Here is a 22,162-nt window from a genome sequence, read left to right on the forward strand (position 1 = left end):
GCGCGGGGGGCTGGATTCCACCTAGCTAGAGGCCTCCAGACGTCTACCCGCTGATTCTCCCGACGGGAAGGAAAAGAGCGGCTGCGCTGCGAGGGCCCGGGCATTGGGCCTCCGCGGGAGAGGTCTGACCACGGAAAAGCCAGAACTCCGTGTGTCCCCGAGTCCCCCTGCCAGGTCGATCGCCCTCAGTTGCAAGGCTTGTGGGAAGGGTTATGGGCATGCAGCCGCCTCGAGCCAGAAGAGGCTCGGCCGGCCCTGAGGGGACGCGGGTCACAGCCAGCCCTCTCCATCTCCCTCGGGGTCGCCACGTCCGGTCTGGCCCTTCCTGAGGGTATGGGATGTAGGGGCGCGGGGTGGAGCAACAGGGACTAGCGGGAGCTTGTACGGAGCAGGTGAAGGTGAGATGCGCCGTCCACGCCACTCGGCTTGGAAACTTCAACAACCTTGCGAGGGAATTGAGGGAGAGAAGGTTGTTCAAAGTGACAAAGAACACCTGCTGCTGCAAACTTAAAGACCGCGTGCACAAATCTAAGTTCGAGGAGGCCCGAAGCCTCCGCGGCACGAAGGGAGGGACTCCCGTGCAACCTCTTCGGCCGTGATGCAACTTTATAACGCAAAAAAAAGAAAACACAGGAGAGCAAAACACCTCTCCTGGACCGAGAGCCCGAACCACAAAAGTCAAAATACGGCGTTTTTATAAAGCCTCCAATCACAGACTGCCGCGTGGGAAAACTTAACACCACGGCTCGGCCGAGACGCGGGCACTCCGCCCCCCGGGGCTGCGGGGAAAGACCCCGGCGAAAGGCCGCGGGGAACCCTGCCCCTCGGCGGAGAGGGCCCGCCCCTGCCCGCCCCGCTCGGGACCGGAAATGCTCAGCCCGGCCCGGAAGGAGTGCTGACTGCCTGCATGTGAGCGGCGGCATGGCGGCCCATCGCTCCGGCCCTCTCAAGCAGCAGAATAAAGCTCATAAAGGCGGGCGGCATCGGGGTCGGGGATCCGCGCAACGAGACGGCAAGGGTGAGGAGCTAGGGCAGGAGGAGGAATGTCTGTTTAACTGCTTTCCGCATGCCCAAACTGACCTTCCTCGGACCTGGGCCCCGCGTTGAAGTTCCTTTCCAGGGTGGGCGGAGACGGGTCCTCTTTCTTGATCGTCTGATGCACTAGAGCCCTTTCTGATCCGCCCTCCAGGCCGCCTAGCAGTGAAAACTCTAAGCAAGAAGGTGAGAAAAGAGCTTAGCCGCGTAGACCAGAGGCATCGTGCCAGCCAGCTCCGGAAGCAGAAGAAAGAGGCGGTGAGAGGAGCGGGAGTCGGGGAATTGTGTGGCTTCACAACCGCTCTAGGCGGGTAAAGCCTCGAATTAGAAACCGTGACCTTGGGAAGGGGCCGGCGACAGAGCACATGTCGGGCATGAAGATGTAGACCCGCGCTAGGGCATTCCTTGCTTTGATCCGATTTCCTGCCACCCTCCTGGCATACCACCTCTTACAAGAGTTTTGCTGGTTAGGGGGAACATCTGAGTATTGGAAATGCAGTACCAGAACGAAATGCTGAGAGACACTGAGATGCTCTCTGATCCTTTCGATCACCAGGCTCTGGCAGAGAAGAGACAGCTGGGCAGCAAGGATGGCCCTCCCCATCATGTACTCGTGGTGCCCCTGCACAGCAGGATTTCCCTGCCAGAGGCCTTTCGCCTGCTGCAGGATAGTGACACTGGAACAGTACACCTCCGTGAATGGGGAGGCACCGGTAGTTTCATGCTGCTATGCCCCCGGTTGAAACATCGGTGGTTTTTTACATCTGCAAAGCCAGGTTAGGATATTACTATCATTATGTTTGAGTAGGGGTAATCTATATATTTTTTTAATATAATCTGGTGGTGCCAACCACTTCTTACTGACTTTTTCTTGTATCTCCAGGGGATCTGCACACTGTGTTGGATATGGCTAAAGTGGCTGATACCATCCTGTTCCTCCTCGATTCACTAGAAGGCTGGGACAGCACTGGGGATTACTGCCTTTCCTGCCTCTTTGCTCAGGGCCTTCCCACCTATAGTAAGTGAGGAGTACTGGAGGCCATGGAAGGATGTGAATTAGCATTAATTGACCACCTATAATCTGCCAGGACGCTGCCTGGCATTTGATACAGGAAAACCTTGTAGAGCTGATGGCAGGCTGTACGTATATGGCACAAGCTTGGTCCATTATTAACAAATTATTCGCCAACATTCCTTTTTATTTTTAGTCTGTCCTTTGCCCAGAGAAAGAAGAAGACTATGAAGTTTGGTTTCACTGTGAAATGTCTTTAGGGTAGCTGATTTCTGGGTTTCCCAGTGATCTCTGGGCTCACATCTGAACTGTTAATTTGTGAATTGCACGGGGATTTTCGCATAGTGAAGCAATAGATCATCACCAAGCTCTTTTTCTTTTGCTCACAGCACTAGCTGTCCAGGGAGTTTCTGGCCTTCCACCAAGGAAACAAATAGATGCCAGAAAGAAGCTAAGTAAAGCAGTGGAGAAGCGCTTTCCTGATGACAAACTCCTCCTGTTAGACACTCAACAGGAGGCAGGGATGCTGCTCAGGCAGTTGGCTAATCAAAAGCAACGGCATCTTGCCTTTCGAGATCGGCGGGCCTACCTGCTTGCCCATACTGCTGACTTTGTGCCTAGTGAGGAAAGTAACTTGGTTGGCACTTTGAAAGTCTCAGGTTATGTTCGTGGACAAACTCTCAATGTAAATAGCTTGCTGCATATCATTGGACATGGTGATTTCCAGATGAAACAGATAGATGCCCCCATGGACCCTTTCCCTTTAAATTCTGGAGTGATTAAATTTCAAAAGGACCAGGGCATGGCAATGGAGGTAAGATTGATGTTCTTAAAAGCCATTTATTGTAGATTGATACATGAGCTGGTCCAGAATTAGAACCAAGTTCAGAGAAGGTAGGCTGGACACTTAGGCCAGTGAGGCTATTGCCAGTTGGAAGTAAGGCAGTAGTTAACTACAAATATGTTGATAAATCAACTGTTTATCCAGCACTTTCTAGGTGCCTTGCACTTCAGTTGGCTCTGAGTTTATAGGAGATATATGCATTGTCACTTCCCCGTAAAGTGGCACACCTGTGAAACAAAAATAGTACATGGCTAAGGTACAGACCTGCTATGGAAGTTGAGAAAGTAGACTAGCAAACATCACAGAGATCAGATTTGAGCCAGATGTTGAATAGGTTGGAGTTATGAGTTGAAGAGAGATGAAAGAATATTCTAGAAAGAGTTGGGGATAACATGAACCTTGGCACAATTATGGGTCAGAGAGTTTCTTTGAACTCTGACGAAAACAGCTTGATGGGAGCAACTTGGTTGGTTGGGAGTAAGGCCAGCTTATGAAAGATTTCAAAAGCCAAGCTTTTAAGTATAGATTTAAAACAGTAGGAGCCATTTGAAACATTTTGACAAGTTTTGGCTTTCTGTGTCATTGTTTTATTTTCTCTTTGAGTATTTTATTTTCTACTTGAACATTTCATTTAGTCTAGAGGTTTTTGGTTATGGTGTTAAATTTGCTAGCTTTTTGGTTAATATTTGGCTGACCGTCAGCTGCTTTGATTTTCAGATTTGTGCTACTGATGCTGTAGTTGATATGGAGGAAGATCTTAAGGTCCTAATGAAAGCAGACCCTGGTAGACAGCAGTCTTTGCAATCAGAGGTTATCCCAGATCCAATGGAGGGGGAGCAGACCTGGCCCACTGAGGAGGAGCTGAGTGAGGCAAATGGTTGGTGTTGGCAGACTTGTTTGTAATTTATCTGGTTTACAATCAGAATCATAGCTGCTCACAATGAGGAACCTATATATTAGAGTGGGGCGAGGATGTACTTGGAGGTCTGTCTCCTTCCCTCTCCCCTAAATGCTGTATATTTACATTAAGTATTGAACACAGTTTTGCCCCATTTCTCAAAATTGTTTCTGTTCTTGTTTTAGAATGAACAGATAAACACTTTTGGAGTCATTCCAAGGTTTATTTATTTGTATAAGTATTGCTAGTTTTGAGGTGGCTGAATTAAATTTGGAAGTAGTCTGTTCTACTCATAGCGTGTTAGAGTTTCTGGTGTTGGCAGCAATATCTAGCTTCTTGCCTAGGTGAGAATACCCTGAGTGATCGGAGTAAGGAGGTATGTAATTTATTTAACTGGTTTGGACTTTGTTATAGACTTATTGAAACAAAATTGTAAGATGGTGAAGAAGGTCCCCAAAGGAACATCCAGTTACCAGGCTGAATGGATTTTGAATGAGGAAGGTGAAAGTGGTGGGGAAGGAGACGAGTACGATGATACAGAACATGAGGATTTTATGGAAGAGGAATCTCAGGTGAGAAAATGGGCCCTTGGGCCACTCGGTACAGCCCCAAACACAAGGCCGCATGCAGTCCTAACCTTGAAGGGTGTGGGGAGGCAGGGGCAGTCAGTTTCTTCGGAACGACTTTGTAGTTGCTAAGAGTGAAACTTTTGTCTTTTAATTTAGTCTGTGTTAGAATTGGTATTGGTTGAGATTTGGTACCTAGTGAAAGTGTTTTATCCTTAGCTGAAGGCCTTTGGGGTAGAGGGAGATAGAGGTTTCTTCTAAAATAACTGCAATCCTGTATTCAACAGGATGAGAGTACCGAAGAGGAAGAGAAGGAGGAATGTGAAACTATGACTATAGGAGAGTCTGTGCGTGATGATCTATATGATGAGAAAATAGACGAAGAGGCTGAGGAAAAAATGTTGGAGAAATATAAACAAGAAAGACTAGAAGAGATGTTTCCAGATGAAGTGGACACCCCCCGGGATGTGGCTGCTAGAATTCGGTTAGTCAAAGTCCAGTCAATATGTTTTTATTGAAAACTTACGTGGCTTAGAACTATGTCACTGTGGTGCAGAAGAAAAACACATGGTCCCTGCCCCCGAAGGGCTAACATTCTAGATGGGCAGGCAAGACACACACAAGAAACAGCAACACACAGTCAAGTTCTGGATCGTGTGCTACAGACTAACAGTGTTACAGGACTTCAGTGAAGGAGAAATACTAAGGTTAATTACAATTAGCAAATGCTTCCTGTACTCAATTGAAATATAATACTTGGAGGCCTGGGGGGGGTTGGTAGAACAGCAAGAGTAAAAGCATGAAGATGTAGATGATCGTGTCTACTCTGGAGATGAATCTGACCAAAACCAGTTGTTTATGTTGGATATTAGAGACATAGATAGGGCTTCTGTCAAGGCCCTTGTTTGGCAGGTTGAAGAGCCTCCGGGGGCGGCACTAGGGAGCCGCTGTATATGCTTTATCCTTTGTTACTGAGAATCTTGGGTTTGGTTCTGAAATGTTTGTTACAAGCTGTTCGGAAATGTGGTCTTGGTTTAAACTATTAGATTATTTTGAGAGATGGTGACTACAGTTTTTTGAAGCTAGACTTTTAGCCATTTTAGAAGTGATTCAGTAAAAGGGTTAAATAGCACCATATAAATCCGACTTGTTAATTTGTTTAAAATCTATATTCTAGATTTCAGAAATACAGAGGCCTCAAGAGCTTCCGGACATCTCCATGGGATCCTAAAGAAAACCTTCCTCAAGATTATGCACGGATCTTTCAGTTTCAGAACTTCACTAATACTAGAAAACGCATCTTTAAAGAGATTGAGGAAAAAGAGCTTGAAGGAGCTGAGGTATCTGCCTTCCCTTGCCCATCCTTATAATTTGCATTTCTTTGCCAACTTGCCCCCTAGTTTACTCCTTCCCTTGGCATGAGAATGAGTATTTAGTTTTGTGCTGCCCCATAGCTGAATTAGGGGAGCCACTGAGTCACTGATAAGAGTGATTTGGGAACAGAGAGGTACCAGAGATGTTAACTGAAAGGCACTCTTGAAGGGAGAGGGCTGGCTTTAGGATAGTGTTGACTTTTTAACACATTTGGAAAAACTTTTAGTTTCATCATCATTGGAACCTTAAGAATAATTTTATGATTGTTCTGTGCTTTCTTCTGGCAGGTTGGCTGGTATGTCACACTTCATGTCTCTGAAGTCCCTGTGTCAGTGGTTGAGTACTTCAGGCAAGGAGCACCCTTGATTGCATTTTCCTTACTACCTCATGAACAGAAGGTGAAACGGGGACTATGGAACTTTCCAACCAGTTCTGTCTGAATTACTCTAAAGTTTTGTTGTTTATGAAACTGACATATTGCTCATTGGGATCCAAAAATTCTGCCTTTAAGATTAGAAATCAGAGAATAATACAGAAGTCAATGATGGTTTTACCCAAAATGTCTGAACCTGTCTGAAGCATCTCAGTGATGGAATCTCTTTGTGGTTCTGAGACTTCTCTAAGTATGATTTTCAGATCAGAGTTTGAATAAGAGTTGGCAGTCTTAAAATGAAGGGTTTATGCCAAGGTGCAGATTCTTTTCCCTTGGCCAGCAGTCACGTAGGTTAGGTTATATGTGAAAACTCTGGCCTTTGGCTGGTGTGACTAAGGGTTGGGAAGAAAGGGACTTGAGTGAGTGGTTTGAGGTATGTGGTAAGTGAATGACTTGAGGGCCTCCGACTGTGGCAGATGTTGAGCACTTGCATGTCAGACCCTGGAAGGGTATGTGAAAGCTCTGGAAATCAGCCAGTATTTGGCCTGAGTGCCAGATATTGGTGGAGGTGAAGGATGAATTGGTGTCCCATCATCTACACTCTACCATTAATTAGTATTGTCGGTTCCTAAAGTGCATGCAAGTCTGCTAGTTGGTTTGCTTCCTTTCAAGTTAGTCTGTATTCCTAGACTATGAAGTTTTGTATTTTTACTTGGTCCCCAGATGTCAGTATTGAATATGGTGGTGAGCCGGCACCCTGGCAACACTGAACCTGTGAAAGCCAAAGAGGAGCTGATTTTCCACTGTGGGTTTAGGCGCTTCCGAGCCTTACCTTTATTCTCTCAGCACACTGCAGGTTAGGAGTGGGGAAGCATTCTGGGTTCCTGTCTACCTTATTGTCTTTTGGGGAACTGTGACTCTAAGTAGGGGGGTGGGGTGCAGAATATACAGTGTCACACCCTAGGTATCTGGATTAAAGGTATTTTTAGTACTCTGGATTAGAAACCAATGATGTTTTTATCCAAAATGTCTGAACCTGTCTGAAGCATCCAAGTGATGCAACCTGTGTGTGGTGCTGAGGTTTCTCTGCCATGAGTATTTATTCCAAAGTAGGTTTTGAATAGGATTCAGCTTTATAAAAAGGGTGTGCCAAAGGGCGGAACTCTTGGTATCCGATGTGCCAGTAGCAGAAGGGGGACGGAGGCTAGGTGTAGCCCATAGCTGGGTCATGCAGAGAGGTATGGGTTCTGAGATGTTAAGACTGTCTGAGAATTTGGAGAATGATAGCTTGGGACTCTTCTGTGGCAAAAGTGGTTGCACGCCTACACTTAAGAGTGGGAAGATACGCTGCCCACTAGTTTGGGGTCATGAACATCACCTGCATACTCTCAGCTCACTGTCTGCTTTCAGCAATGGCAAGAGGAAGATGACAAAGGTAGTATTAATTTTTATTCTTGCCAGCCATGGTATCTAAATGAGAGATTGATTTCTCTTTCCCTTAAAATCTTTTTCCTGTGGTTTCAGTATTAAAAGGGGGGAAGGGTTACACTGAAGGTAAAAACAGAAACTCCAGATGATTCTAAGATTGGGGGTTGGCAAACTGGCCTTTGGGCCAAATCCATCCCACTACTTGTTTTTGTAAATTTTTATTGGAAGCTAGTCATGTTTACATATTGGCTATGGCTGCTTTTCTGCTATACTGGCAGAACTGAGTAGTTGGAACAGAGACTATGGCCCATGTATTTACTATCTGGCTCTTTTCAGAAAAAGTTTGCCAATTCTTACTCAAGACTAAGAGCTCCTGAGAACTTTTTCAAACTCCAAATATATTCCAAGCTGCAAAATTCTGCCTCCAGTTGAAAAATCACTCTGATAGGATTGGGTTGTAACTTCTTTCCATTGTACTGACACAGAAAAAAATAGTGAGAACTAATCGGGTAAAGAAACACAAGCTGCTTTAGATTTAGCAGTTGCAGTGATACAGCTCTTCCCGGGTTGAAGGACTGGCCTCTGATTCCCTATGGCTTCTCAGAAAAGTTTGTTTTTTCTTTTAACCCTTATCATGGCAGCGGATAAGCATAAATTTCAGAGATTCCTGACTGCTGATGTGGCCCTGGTGGTGACGGTGTATGCCCCAATCACTTTTCCTCCTGCATCTGTGCTGCTTTTCAAACAAAAAAGCAATGGTGAGTTAAGTTCATAGAGGTGACCAGGCCTACAGAGCCTTAGTAGGATTAACACTGTTTTCTTGTTTAGATTTGAGAGCCAAGTGGTATGGAGAAGCTAATGATGGTTTTCAAAAAATATCGAAGCCTCAGCATCACAGTGGATCTAAGGCAGGGATGCCAGAATGGGTTCTATCTTGCTTGAAATTTTAAATTATTGGTAGAGCCTGTGCAGAGTGCTGTGTTTAGGATAGGTTCTGGGGACAGGCTCAGCAGGGATGTCATTTAGTGATCTTTGCCATGGACCCAGGAGGATAGGCAGCATAGTGGCATCTCTATTTTAAGGTTTCTTCAAGAAAATCTTGCCAAACATCTTGAAATGGATTGGCAGCAATAAATGCAGGCTTTGGCCTATAGACTCCTAAGTAATTGCTTTGTTTTTGTCCCTTAGGAATGCACAGCCTTGTTGCTACAGGCTATCTGTTGTCAGTGGATCCAGACAGAATGGTCATCAAGAGGGTTGTTCTGAGTGGTCATCCTTTCAAAATTTTTACAAAGATGGCAGTAGTGCGGTACATGTTCTTCAATAGAGGTAGGTGTGAAGAAAGGGGACCTGGTTGCCTTTGTGGGAGGAAGGTAGGTCTACATCTTCTGAGTCGGTATTTCATTTTGATCGTCTGTGTTTCCTTCTTAGAGGATGTGCTGTGGTTTAAACCAGTGGAACTGAGAACAAAGTGGGGCCGCAGGGGACACATCAAGGAGCCTTTAGGTAAGAGAATGTGGGATTTGGGACCTTGTCTAGATTCTCCCAGTGCCACTAAATTACTATTGGGTTAAAGGACCCCTGTTTTAAAATTTTCTACATTAATTTGACCAATTTGCTCTCCTTACTTTCTAGGTACCCATGGCCACATGAAATGCACTTTTGACGGGAAGCTAAAATCTCAGGACACGGTGTTGATGAACCTCTATAAAAGAGTTTTCCCCAAATGGACTTATGATCCATATGTACCAGAACCAGTACCTTGGGTGAAAAGTGAGATTTCTTCAGCGGTGCCTGAAGTGGACCCAGAGTAACGGATTCAAAGGGATTCTGTCTTACAGCTGTCAATTAGCATCCTAGGGACAGGAGCCTACAGGTTATGGTTGGATAAAGTGTGCTTTCGACTTCAGCCTGTAGGTCTGCTGCCCTTTTTAACAGAAGGCTCTTCTTGGCCTTGGGAAGGTGTCTCAGTTAAGTATGTATGTTTGTCTACTGATACTTAGTCCAAAAAGCTATTCAGTCGTACTGAAATACCCACTCTCAACTGGGATTTTGAAACCCATTTAAGAGAAGATAGAAATTTGACACTGACCAGAAAACAAAACTTCCAAGTGTCTAGAGACACTGAAAAACCCATTTTTTGCATAAATTAAACAGAATCAGATTGAGAAGGACCTGACTTTTCATCCTGCTTTACCCAAGTTAGGGAGGCTAAGTCTACATTTCCACCACTGAGCACAATACAGATGTTCTTTACTTCTGGGGAAATGGTTTGAAAATGCTGAGACAGCACAGCAGCCACTCCAACACCAGCTGTAGGTTCAATGAGTAGTTTCATCCTCTCCCACACCAGCTGGGTTGCATACTGTTGGTACAGAAGGGAGTAAGAATTAGTCAAACGGGAGAGTGGGAAGGACCTAGTTGGTTCAGTTACAAAGGCCAGTTGAAGATATATGCCCAGTCTCAATTTTCTTGTTGCTGTGTGTGTTTGCCAGTGAAGGGCTGGGCTTTTCTTTCAATCTCAACTCTGCTTCTCGAGAGGGTTGTCTTAATGTACCTGGGTACCTCCACATGTCATGAAGTCACCTATACAAGTCCTCAATAGGTCAGTTGCTACTCATAATTAGAGAAGGTTCTCTGCCTAAGAAGTTGCTCTACTTTGTTACTTCTTTCCTATCGGAGCCTCACCTTAATTTCATCTTCTGTGACAGTGAAGACATCATCTACAAGGTCTCGTATAATAGGCCAGGTGTTTACGCCAATGCTGGGTTTGACACCATCTGCTATGGTTTCTGGAGGATAAGGATTGGGGGTCAGTTCTCCTTTCAATTTGGACTGGTAGCAGTCGTCTGCATTCAAGGGTTCAGCAGCATATACTTTCACACTAGGTCTCAGAGCCTGGGAAGAGGAATATCAGACACTTCACAACTAGCCTCAGAATTGCCCGCATGCCTAAAATACAGTAGGACAGTAGGACTACCACACCTCAAATAAGAGCCTTTCCTTTAATGGATATAACGAAACTATGATCTTACAGCATTCTATAAATAGTTTAGTACTAGCCGTCAGCTGCCTGCATCACATCTGGTTCTGCTGGTAATTTGGGAAAAGAGTAGCCCCTGGCTTGGATAGTAGGTTGGCAAGATGAGATTCAAGGAAAGAACTGTAAGAATACCACTCATTGTAACTACTTTTGTGCTGTAACGTTGTCATGGAGTAAGGGGATATTGAGGCAGAGAAGGGTTTCAATCTCAAGTGCCACGGATGATGGGAAGGAATGGCATTTTGAAGGGAATGCTGAGCAGGTATCCACAATGTAAAATAAAGTCCTCTATGCCTGAAGTGGGAGTCCTCTATTGGCTGTTTCCTCACCTTAACTGTAATTGCTATTCCAGCAACCATTCCTCCTCCGCCTACGGGTACCACCACTGCATCCACCAAGGGAACCTTTAGCAAAAAGAGTATAAAATATAAATAGACCTATTTATAAGCACTTTTATATTTATACTTACAAAATAATCAAATCTATAGCCAAACATCAGATACGCCAGTGTCTGAACAGGAAGAACTAACTAGGCTATTTTACCTGGTTTAGCACTTCCAAGGCAATTGTCCCTTGCCCGGCTATCACTGCAGGCTCCTGGTTGGGATGTATCATGATGCCTTCTGTTTCTTCCATAACTCTTTTTGTAACATTTTCTCTGGACTGAAAGAAAACATTAATTTAGCTTGCTTGATTTGTGTTTGATAGAATTCAAAAGTTAAATTCAGTCATTTAACTCTTTATTGACCATCTACTATTTTTCAAACTTCGTTGAGGTACTGGCGGTATGCCAGTCAACAAAACACCCCTGTCCTCGAGGGTATATTTTAATGGTGAGGAGGTTGGAGACTTGGGCTCCAAGTAAATATATGGTATGCTAGATAAGTGCTCTTGAGAAAAACGGAAGAATTTATAAAGGGTGGCTAGGAAGGGCCTCTGATGAAGCGACATTTTAACAGATTTGGACAAGTCCTGTGGATCTCCAAAAGTACATTCCAAGAAGAGGGTCATAGCAAGTGCAGAGGCTACAGAGTAAGAGTGTTTGGGCTTTCTGAGGAACTGGTAAGAAGTTAGTGTGGCTAGTATGGTATGTGTGTGGGGGTGCTGGTGGTAAGTAAGGAGGTAGTAGAGGCTGAGGTCAGAAAGACAGAAATGGGCCAGTTCATCTAGGCCTTAGATGATTTGAAGAACTTTGGTTCTACTGCGTATGAGATGAAATACCATGGAAGGGTTTTGATCTGACAAGTTCTAACTTACTAAATAGATCACTCTGGTGCTCTTTTGAAAACAGACTAATGGGGCAAGGGTAGAAGCAGGGAGACCAGTTAGGAGGCTACTAAAATCTAGGGGAGAAATGTTGAATGAGGATAGTAATGGTAGAGGTGGTGAAAAGTATGTGGATTATGGGAATATTTCTCAAGTAGGACTAACATTTGACTGTTGGGTGTGAGAGAGTTATCAAAAATGACTCCAAGATTTTTTGGCTTGAGCAACTAGGAGATCAAAGTTACTATTTTCTGAGATGAGGGAAGACGAGGAGGAGCAGGAAGATCAGGAGTTTGGTTTTAGACATAGCAAATTTAAGATGCCCATTAGACATCCAAATGAGAATGTCAGGTAGCAACTGAATATACAAGCCTGGAGTTGACGGGGGAGGTCATGGCTGGAGACAGAAATTTGGGAGTTATTAGAGTATAAAACAAACCAACTGCCATCAAGTCAATTCCCACTCATAGCGACCCTATAGGACAGAGCAGAAGTGCCCCACAGGGTTTCCAAGGTTGTAAATCTTTATGGAAGCAGACCGCAACACCTCTCCGTGAAGAAGCGGCTGGTGGGTTCCAACAGCTGAGCTTTTGGTTAGCAGCCAAGCACTTTAACCACTGTGCAACAGGGCTCCTCTATTAGAGTATGGGTGGTATTTTAAGCCAGGAGACTAACGAAAACACGAGTAAGTATAGATTAAAGACTGAACATGCTCACATTTAGAGCTGAGGAAGAAACAAAGGAGTCTACCAATAAGGTAGGAAGAGAAGATGGTCAAATGAAAGCTGTTGAGGTGGTACTGATCATTGTTTGCCCCCTTACCTCATCACTGTGTTCACTGTATACTATAGAGGCTCCATAGGCTTGTATTGCCAATTTTTTACAGTTGGGCGCTGTTTGGGGCACCACAATATAAGCAGGAATCCCTGGGAGGGGAAAACATGTTTAGTTAGTACAAGTCAAAAGCTCAGAACAGAAGCCTCTGTTCAGTTTGCTTGTAATCTGGAATTCTGGAGATGTATTTCCCACAGCTATCTCTCCAGTACCCTGAGAAATTAATTACGTACCTTCCAATTTGGCAGCATAGGTGAGGGCCTGGCCATGGTTTCCACTGCTGTGAGTAACAACAGCTTTGGGCTTCCCTTCTGAAGTGGCAGGAATCAAGCTTCTGATTGCATTAAGGGCACCACGAATCTGGAAACGGGATGGGGAATTCATGAATTTGATGAGAAGTTTCTCTTCAAAACCAGGGAGCTTTTCTACATTTTCTCTCCCTAACACAGCACATCTATCACCAAATCTTAGTGATTCTACCTTCCAAATATCTCATGTGCACTTTCTTCCACTACTTTGATTGGGGCCCTCATTTCTCAATGTGTTATCAAGCCTCACCTGATCCTGCCTAAAGGCTCATTCTCATCTATTATCTCCACTTGATTATTACAGTGATCTTTTAAAACTGCAAACTTGATCATCTCCTTCAATGACTGCCCATTTTTATAAGACAGATTACAAATTCCTTACAAGTTGCAGTCTTTCTAAAAGCATCTCTTGCCTCTATCACTGTTGTAGCTATCCTAAATTTCTTCTAGTTTCCCTGCCACCAGGTTAGCTAACACCCCTCTGCTCTACCTGTACTTCTTTCCCCACTTCCTGAAGTACTCATCCTGTAAAACATGGATCAAACATCACCTGGTTCAGGTTCCTTGCTCTCCCAGGCAAAATAAGGCACTCCATTCTCTGCTCTTTCATTGCACCTTATTTGTATCTCTTAAGACACTTTTCATCAACCTATTTATTGATCAACTTCCGTGCAATTATGGATAAAGGACAAGGGTTACTATATGCACACTTAGTATAGTTGTTGACATGATAGGTACTTAATGTATGATGAATGAATGAAGAGTGAACCATGGCAGAAGCTAAGAGCAAAAAAGAATAGAAGGTTTATTTAGTTTAAAAGCTCTCAGTTAATGGGTGTGGGAAAGGTAGATTCTTGACCTACCATTTAACAGGTACCTAACGACTCGACGGCAGTGGGTTTGGTTTTTGCTGGTTTAATACCTGTTGGGCACAGTGCTAAATGCAGTTTTCAGTCTCTTACCTGAAAGGATTTACAATGAACTAATGATCAGAATATTCTGGTAACAAGTCAACACACAGTGCCTTTATGCATAGGAAAGGCACCGACATATTTTGTAGAAGAAGATCTTATTATGAGGGTTTAGCTAGATTTAGATCTTTGAAGTCTTAAGGTATCAATGAATAGCAAGTTGACACAAGGTGAATGCCTAAACTTGGTTTACATAAGGGTGATCACACTCCCATTTTGCCTGTAACAGTCTAAGTTGATGTGTATTGTCTCAGTATAAATAGAAGACCCTCACTTTCATTCTCAAACATATCCTAGTTTGGATAATTAATTATATGGCCACCCTAATTATAAGAAATTTTTAGATTATATAAAAGTGGCTCATCAGCACCATGATGCCAGGCAATCAGGACCTGATCAAATGAAAATTTCTGCAACTCTTTCTTTAACTATAAAACGGTATTAATTTACTACTTCCTACCTCACTGGGTAGTCAGGAGGATCAAACAAGTTTATATGTGCAAGAGGTTTGAAAAAATACATGATGTACTAACAAGATAGATTGTTACCTTAAAAGATCCAGTTTTCTGGAAGAGTTCACATTTGAAGAAAAGATTGCGCCCTGTTACTTGATTCAAAGTGGAGCTTGTTAGGACTGGTGTAAGGTGGATAACATCTTGAATGTTGGTATGAGCTTTTTCAACATCAGAGAAGGAGATGCAGTACAGGGCACACATGGTTCTGAAACCCAGGAGTAAGGAAAGGGTCAAATCAACATCTGAGAAATGTGTTCATTGAAAGATTCTGAAAATGCAGAACTCAGCAGAACGGACCTGGAGTTTCTGGTATTAATGTGGGAACCACCTCCATTACTGGGGGCTCCATAATTGCTGCGTAGATGGGTTTTTGTCTTGAAGCTCAACATCTTAGTAAGCATAATATAAGTTTTTCTGGCAAAGAGTTATAGGAGGTAACTAATGGTGATTATGGAAGGCTAAAACTCACCCAATGCCCCCATACCATCTCCTGGCACCGCCGCTGGTCTCTACCTTATTTTTAATCATTGTGAAGCTGCTTGAATAATTGTGTCAAAATCAGCCATACATTTTTATTTAAGAAATATTTTAACAAAAAAATTTAACAAAGAAAATTGCCCACAATTTTACCATTTTAAAAAATTAACTGTTCATTTTCAATGTTTCCTTCTATTTTTTCAATATACATACATGACAGTTAAAATCAAATCCGTTTGCTCCTATCATTTAAATAAATGTTTTGCTCAGTTTTTTCATTATTTTCAATAACTGCGTTATGCTTTCTTTTTTTCATTCTTTTATTACAGCACTTAAAAATGACATTTCTCTTTAGTTTCCCTTATTATAAAACCAATACATGGTCAATAAAAAATTTAATTTGGAATATAGAATTAAAAAAAAAAAGAGAACCACCACTAAACCTTAGCCAAAGAGAATTGTATCTAAGCTCCAGTGCTCATATCTTCACACTTTCATAGGGAGGCAGATAATCTCTTTTTTTGACAGGTTTGATAACTTGCTTTTTTTTGGTCAATACTACTCTGAGTCTTATCGATAGACATATTTATGGAACTTTTCAAGGGGCTTAATTTTTTTTTACAAAAATACCATAATTTTGCATAATACTCTATTGTTGAACATTTAGATTTCCTTATTTTTTCTATAATAAATAATGATGTAATGAACAGCCTTGTTACAAAATCTTTTTGCATCTCCGTACATCTTTGGGATAGATTCCACTAAAGGTATTTTATATGGAAAGGCATGCACACTTCTAAGACATTTGATACCCACTGCCAGACATCTCCAGAAGGGTTGTAGATTATATCAATTTATACTCCCTATTAAAAAAAAAAAAAAAACCCAAACCCATTGCTGTCCAGTCAATTCCGACTCATAGGGTCCCTACGGACAGAGTAGAACTGCCCCATACGGTTTCCAAGGGAGCAGCTGGTGGAATTGAACTGCTGAACTTTTGCTTAGCAGCCATAGCTCTTAACCACTGCACCACCAGGGTTTCTAACACTCCCTATAGTGTTTACAAAAAAGGAGCCCTGGTGGTGCAGTGGTTAAGAGCTCGGCTACTAACCGAAAGATCAGTGGTTCAAAGCCACCAGCTGCTCTACGGGAGAAAGATGTGGCGGTCTGCTTCTGTAAAGATTACAGCCTGGAAACCCTATGGGGCAGTTCTACTCTGTCCTATAGGGTCACTATGAGTTGGAATCGACTCCATGGCAATGGATTTTTGTTTGCTTTACAGTAATTTATAAGGAGCTCGGGTGCCACAATGGTTAAGCGCTCAGCTGCTAACCAGAAGGTCTGGGGTACAAACCTACTAACAGGTCCACAGGAGAAAAGAAAGGTGATCTGCTCCCATAAAGATTACAGCCTAGAAAATCCTATGGGATAGTTGTACTCTGTCATATAGGTTTGGGTTGCTATGAGTCAGAATTAACTAGATGGTACATAAGAACAGCAGTTTATAAATAATGCTCATTTTCTTTCACATTTGCTGTATCATTTTTATCTGTCAATTTAATGAATATGTCTAGTAGCTTTAATTTATATTTCTTTTATTACTAGTGATTGATCATTTTTTTTTCTGTATATTTATTGGCCACTAGTTCTTTTGTGAAATTTTAACAACACTTACTGACTGAACCAGCTTTTTCCTCTTAAATGGCACATTCATTGAAAATTGAGTTTCTGTTAATGCTTGGGGCTTTTCTAAACTTTGTATTTTGTTCCATTAGTCAAACTGTCAATTCCTTTTCCAGTTATACATTGTATTAATAAGTTCTTCCCAGATTATTCTTCCTAAAATTGATGGGCTTTTCTCATACAGTAATTACTCCAAATGAACTTTAGAATTCCTTTAAAAAGGCTGCCAAAAAGTCCATTGTAAAATATATAATTAGGGGCACAATTGATATTTAAAAATACTGAGTTTTCCTATCCATGAACATGGGTATCTTTCAATTTAGTAAAGTCTTTTCGCTTAGGTTTCTCAGTTAAATTTTATAGTCTTTATTTGTATCCTGTACATATCTGACTCGATGGCAGTGGGTTTGGGTACATATCTGATTAAATTTATTCCTAAGTACAGTATATTTTTGTTGCTGTTGGAAATGAGGTATTTTAAAATTATTTTCTAATTGTTCCCTGATGATGTATATGAAAGCTAATTTTTATAATAGGATACTACTAAATTATCTTGTTAGTTCTAATTTATTGGTTGACTCTCCCCATTCTTTTTTTTAATTTTTATTGTGATTTAAGTGGAAGTTTACAAATCAAGTCCGTCTCTCATACAAAAATTTATATACACCTTGCTATATAAAGTTGCTTTCCCCCTAATGAGACAGCACACTTCTTCCTTCCGTTCTGTATTTTTGTGTCCATTCAGCCAGCTTCTGACCCCCTCTGTCCTCTTATCTGTCCTCCAGACAGGAGCTGCCCACATAGTCTCATGTGTCTACTTGTTCTAAGAAGCTCACTCCTCACCAGTATCATTTTCTATCCCATAGTCCAGTCCAATCCCTGTCTAAAGAGTTGGCTTTGGGAATGGTTCCTGTCTTGGGCTAACAGAAGGTCTGGGGACCATGACTTCCGGGGTCCTTCCAGTCTCTGTCAGACCATTAAGTCTGGTCTTTTTACAAGAATTTGGGGTTCGCATCCCACTGCTCTCCTGCTTCCTCGGGGGTTCTCTGTTGTGTTCCCTGTCAGGGCAATCATCGGTTGCAGCTGGGCACCATCTAGTTCTTCTGGTCTCAGGCTGATGTAGTCTCTGGTTTATGTGGCCCTTTATGTCTCTCAGGCCTCTCCCCATTCTTTTAAAGAAAACAATCATACTATCTGCAAGTGAAGAAACTTTTGTCTTTACCTTATAAATATACCTCTGATAACTTTTTCACTGACTTCACAGTTATTGGGTTTATGTGGGTTTGCCACCTCCTCTTGAATTAATTCCAGTAATTTATATTTTTTGGCAAAGTCATCTAATTTCAAATTTATTAGTATAAAGTTTTACATATTAATAAAATATTTCTAAATATCCTTCATATTTGTGGTTTGTTCATTCATTCAACAAATATCGACCACCTTCTATGTGTCAGATACTGTTTGGTTGGGCATATAGTGTTAGAATAGGCTTGTCCTTGACCTCACAAAGCTTACAGTCTAGCAGACAGATGTGTAATAAATAGTCCAAATATAAATACAGATTTACAAATTTTGATAGAGACTATTAGGGAAGAGTATTATGATAAGGTTCTGTAACAGGGGAAGATCATAGAAGGGGGTTGAGGAAGGGCCTTTATGGAGAAGTGAAATTTAGGTTATGACCCATAGGATGAATGGGTTAGCCATGCAGAGTAGGGGAAAAGTGTTTTGGGTCTGAAGGCTTTACAGACAGAAAGAGATTGGCATATTCTAAGAAGTAAAAGAAGGTCAGTATGTCTGAACACAGTGATCAAGGGGGAGTGTTATAACAGACAAGGAGAGTGAAGCTGGCAGGGTCCAGATCATGCTGGACCAGGATCATACAGGCCATATTAAGGATTTTGGATTTCTTTTTTAAGAGCAGTGGAATACCATTTAAGAGTTTTTGGTAGGGCAATGACATGTTAGAATTCATATTTTCAGAAAATCCCTTGGGCTACATTGTAGTGAATGAAAAGGATGAGGGAAGAGTGGAATCAGGGAGTCCAGTTAAGAGATACTACAGCTGTCCACATGAAAGACAAAGGGGGCTTGGAAGGTGGAAATGGAGATAGAAATAAAAAATCATTTAAGATAGACATTTTGGAGGTTGTAGGCCTCTTAGTTACAAGTGATAGAACCTCAATTTGAACCAGCTCAGATAGAAGATGAGGCTGGTGAGATTTACTGCCTCATGGAATCCAAAGAATTGTTGAAGTTGTACAAACCATGGGAAGGGCAGGAATATGGGGCTTCAGGAACAATGGAACCAGGGACTAGAGAGCTTCCAGGACTCTCTCACTGTGTCTCACCTCTGCTGCTTTCTGTTTGTCGGCTTCATTCTTTTTCATTGCAAAGCAGCTGGTTCCACATGGCAGGACACATGGCTGTCGACAGCTCCTGTGTTTTACATTTTTTGGCTTCCACACTAGAGAAAGATTTTCTTTTTTTTCTCAGTTTCAATTAAAAAAATTCTGGGTAAGGAGTCTGACTGGCCCATCTTGGCCCAGGACCAGTGGCCAAGGAAGTGAGGTCATTTAAGATAAATACTATGGAATAGTCAGAAGTATCTACAGAAACATGAAAAAGAAACAGAATGATAATGCAATATCAATTATGTATACTAAAAACACATATAAAACAACACTACACATTATTCAAAGATACATGTATATTCAAGGACAGATATCAACACATTAGTGTGGCTACCTAAGTGGGGGAGGGAAGGGACGTGCAGGAATTGGGAAAGAAGGTAAAAAAAAAATAAAATGAGAAAAGTCTTATTGATGATAATGTGATAGTATGATTGGCTAAAATCTCTGCATCTATGGAAGAGGCACAAAAGAAGAGAGGGAGGGAGGAGGAGAGGAAAGAAAAGAAAAATGGAAAAGAGAAAGACAGGAGAGAGAAAGCGTGGGACAGTTTTCAAGAAAAAAGGAAAATGAGAATGCAAAGCAAGGGTTCCATAGTAGCCTACTACAGAGATAGAACAGACACATCTGATACTGGACTGCATATCAGGAGAGAGAAAGGTATCAGGGGTGACTCCTAGGTTTTGGTTTAGATGGCAGTATATTAATTGAGATATAAGACAGGTGAAGAAACAAGGTATTTTAAGGGAAAATAATCAGAGATTTGTTTTGATGGGCTAAGGGAATTGCTTATGAGATACCCAAAAGGATTTCCCTTTTTCTTTTTGCCAAAAATGTGTCTATTTTATTTCTGAAGAATGAGTGCTTCAATTTATTATCAAGTATTTTTTATTAATTTCTTATTTTATCTTTATTTCTCCCGTTTTCTTTTTAATTTTCCCTTTTTAGCTTTCCTTAATGCTTAGCTTACTTTCATTCTTTTTTATTTAGTAATAAAAGCATTTAAGGCTACAAATTTTCCTGAGTACTGCTTTAATGATTTACCATAAGTTCTGTTATGTAGTATTTTCACTAACCTTAATTTCTAAAAAATCTGCAATTTCATTTTCTTTTTTGACCCAGGAGTTATTTAAAATCGGTGTTTCAAAAAAAAATTTAAGTGGTTAGAATTTTTTGCTTAATTTGTGGTTATCCGTTCATAGTTTTATTACTTTATACTCAGCAAATGTGACAATTTTTTATTTTAGAAATTGAATTCCTCCCTCCTCCAATATCCAAATTTGCTTTACTGTTTTTTGGATTACCCACATAATATGTGACCAAATCCCTACTGTAAGAATTAAAACATAGACGTATATAGAACCTTCACTCTTCACCATCAAATCCACTCTCTTCCACAAGTTCCAACTTTTTTTGATGTACTTACATGGTAATTTACATATACAATTAATGGTTTCCCGCACACAAGTTGAACAATACCGTATAATATTCTGAAACTTGCTGTTTTTTTTTTAATTTATTTAACAATGCATCTTGTAGACTCTTCCACATCAATACATAAAGATAATTATTTAAACTCAGAAGCTTTCATTGTGATACAGGTCTAAATATGGTTGTCTTTTTATTTTTACCTGGTATCTCACGAATCCTTCAAGTGTAAGAATTCTGATTTTTCCATCAACTTAGTAAACCTTCTATTATTTCTTCGATTATTGCTCCTCCTCAGTCAGTTTTGTTCTCACTTTCTGGAACTCATATTTTATGTTTATTAGTTTTCTGAATCCATTCTCCATGTCCTGTTCTTATCTGTCATAGTTTTTATCTATTATCTTTTCCTCTCAGAGCCAGTAAATTTTCTTCAGCTGGTTTAGCTTTTGGCATATCTAATCTGAGGTTCACCAACACTGTTGCGTTAATTTAGCAATCATGGTTTCCCTCTCTAAGGAAGTTTCCTGTTTTGGATTATTTTTCAACATTCCCATCTTTAAGAAAAACACTGATGCAATACCCTCTCGAATTTCAATGGGAAAACGAATTAATTTTTAAAACTTCTTTCAATTTCTTAAATATCTGTTTTAAAGGTTGCCATTTGCTGACTTAAAAAAAAAACTTTTTTATTTGCTCTGACTACTTAAATTAGTTTTCCTCTTTTGAACTGCTGAATCTTCTCACCTATCTATGACTTTGTCCATTTGCTTAGAGTTCTGGCATAGTCTGTCTCATAACAGGAACTGAGATATTCAAATCGTTTAGACCTAGACTATAGAATAATTGGTAACTATTCTTTGATGGTTTAGAGGTCCAATAGGCTGTGTGGGTCTGGGAAGCAGCAACAGGTAGAGGGATGCAGCCTTGGGAGAGAAGAGTTTCACCTCAGTTCTGAATAGGAGTTGACGGACAAAAAACGTTAAATACCCGTCTTCTGGCCCAGCTAAATTTTAAAGATGGCGGTGGGGTGGAGGATGGAGGCCTGATGTGCAGGGAATTAGTAATTTTTTTCAAGAATCCACGGTAAAATACAGAAATTCCCAAACAGAACTATAGTATCTCCTGATTCACCTCCGCACAACCCCTTCCCTCAGAAAGGGTTTGATTTGTTTTTCCTTCTTAAAGTCAGGAGACTTGGGAATGTCGTTTGCCATAAAGGAAAAGATCTGGATGCTCCCTAAGCAATTTACTTTGCTTCTCTGGGATTCCGTTTCCTCACTTTTCAAATGAAAATAATAACATCTACTCTTAAAGATCTTTAAGGTCTCCAAAGTAAATGCCTGAAGCACTAGTCTCAGCCAGTGGCGGGAGATCCTGGCCTAGGATGAGAGGAGACCAGATTGTGGGGTGTCTCCATCAGCTCGAGCCCTAGACCAGCACCAGCGTCCTCGATGGCCACCACAGCAGCCACAGCAACAGCAGCCACCGACACGAACGCCCCGCCCCGCCCCGCCCCGCCCCACCCTACCCTAACCCGCCCAGCCCAGCTTTACTTGGCCTCACCTCACCTCACAAGCGCCGCGCCTCCAACTCCAGCCTCAGCTCACCTTCCCCCGCTACACCTCTGCGCACGCGCAGCGTCCGCCTCTCCCGCCCAGGCTCGCGCTCCAGCACTTCCCCACTCTAGGGGCCGAAC

At 41.8% G+C, this 22,162-nt stretch overlaps 2 protein-coding genes and 2 non-coding genes across 11 annotated transcripts; 3 read left to right on the plus strand and 1 right to left on the minus strand.

Moving 5' to 3' along the window:
* The first annotated feature begins 766 nt into the window (after positions 1 to 766).
* On the plus strand, positions 767 to 9,439 carry TSR1 (TSR1 ribosome maturation factor). 2 transcript variants are annotated; one of them, XM_049860662.1, is made up of 15 exons: positions 767 to 1,018; positions 1,190 to 1,293; positions 1,592 to 1,811; positions 1,919 to 2,053; positions 2,437 to 2,861; positions 3,609 to 3,768; positions 4,204 to 4,361; positions 4,643 to 4,839; positions 5,533 to 5,695; positions 6,017 to 6,127; positions 6,826 to 6,958; positions 8,172 to 8,288; positions 8,719 to 8,859; positions 8,962 to 9,036; positions 9,166 to 9,439. In XM_049860662.1, exons 1-15 carry the CDS (start codon positions 922 to 924, stop codon positions 9,342 to 9,344), a joined length of 2,415 nt encoding a protein of 804 aa, XP_049716619.1. In that variant the 5' UTR covers positions 767 to 921; the 3' UTR covers positions 9,345 to 9,439. The 2 variants fall into 2 exon arrangements, with proteins under 2 accessions (XP_049716619.1, XP_049716618.1); XM_049860661.1 differs by having other exon boundaries at positions 8,719 to 9,036.
* Positions 4,851 to 22,122, minus strand: SRR (serine racemase). Of its 7 annotated transcripts, none has more exons than XM_049860666.1 (10): positions 22,030 to 22,109; positions 20,670 to 20,783; positions 18,979 to 19,236; positions 14,501 to 14,672; positions 12,907 to 13,033; positions 12,662 to 12,765; positions 11,117 to 11,236; positions 10,903 to 10,977; positions 10,219 to 10,428; positions 4,851 to 9,895 (listed from the first exon to the last, which is right to left on the minus strand). In XM_049860666.1, exons 3-10 carry the CDS (start codon positions 19,005 to 19,007, stop codon positions 9,680 to 9,682), a joined length of 1,053 nt encoding a protein of 350 aa, XP_049716623.1. In that variant the 5' UTR covers positions 19,008 to 19,236; positions 20,670 to 20,783; positions 22,030 to 22,109; the 3' UTR covers positions 4,851 to 9,679. The 7 variants fall into 7 exon arrangements, with proteins under 7 accessions (XP_049716623.1, XP_049716624.1, XP_049716622.1 ...); XM_049860667.1 differs by having other exon boundaries at positions 22,035 to 22,081; XM_049860665.1 differs by lacking the exon at positions 20,670 to 20,783 and having other exon boundaries at positions 22,035 to 22,116.
* LOC126063361 (small nucleolar RNA SNORD91 family) lies at positions 6,260 to 6,354 on the plus strand. The gene has a single exon (XR_007514301.1). It is a non-coding gene; the product is annotated as a small nucleolar RNA SNORD91 family (small nucleolar RNA).
* Positions 7,100 to 7,194, plus strand: LOC126063360 (small nucleolar RNA SNORD91 family). Its single transcript, XR_007514300.1, has one exon. It is a non-coding gene; the product is annotated as a small nucleolar RNA SNORD91 family (small nucleolar RNA).
* Positions 22,123 to 22,162: the final 40 nt, after the last annotated feature.

Source organism: Elephas maximus, chromosome 19 (genome assembly GCF_024166365.1).
Source record: "Elephas maximus indicus isolate mEleMax1 chromosome 19, mEleMax1 primary haplotype, whole genome shotgun sequence".
Taxonomy (NCBI): domain Eukaryota; kingdom Metazoa; phylum Chordata; class Mammalia; order Proboscidea; family Elephantidae; genus Elephas; species Elephas maximus.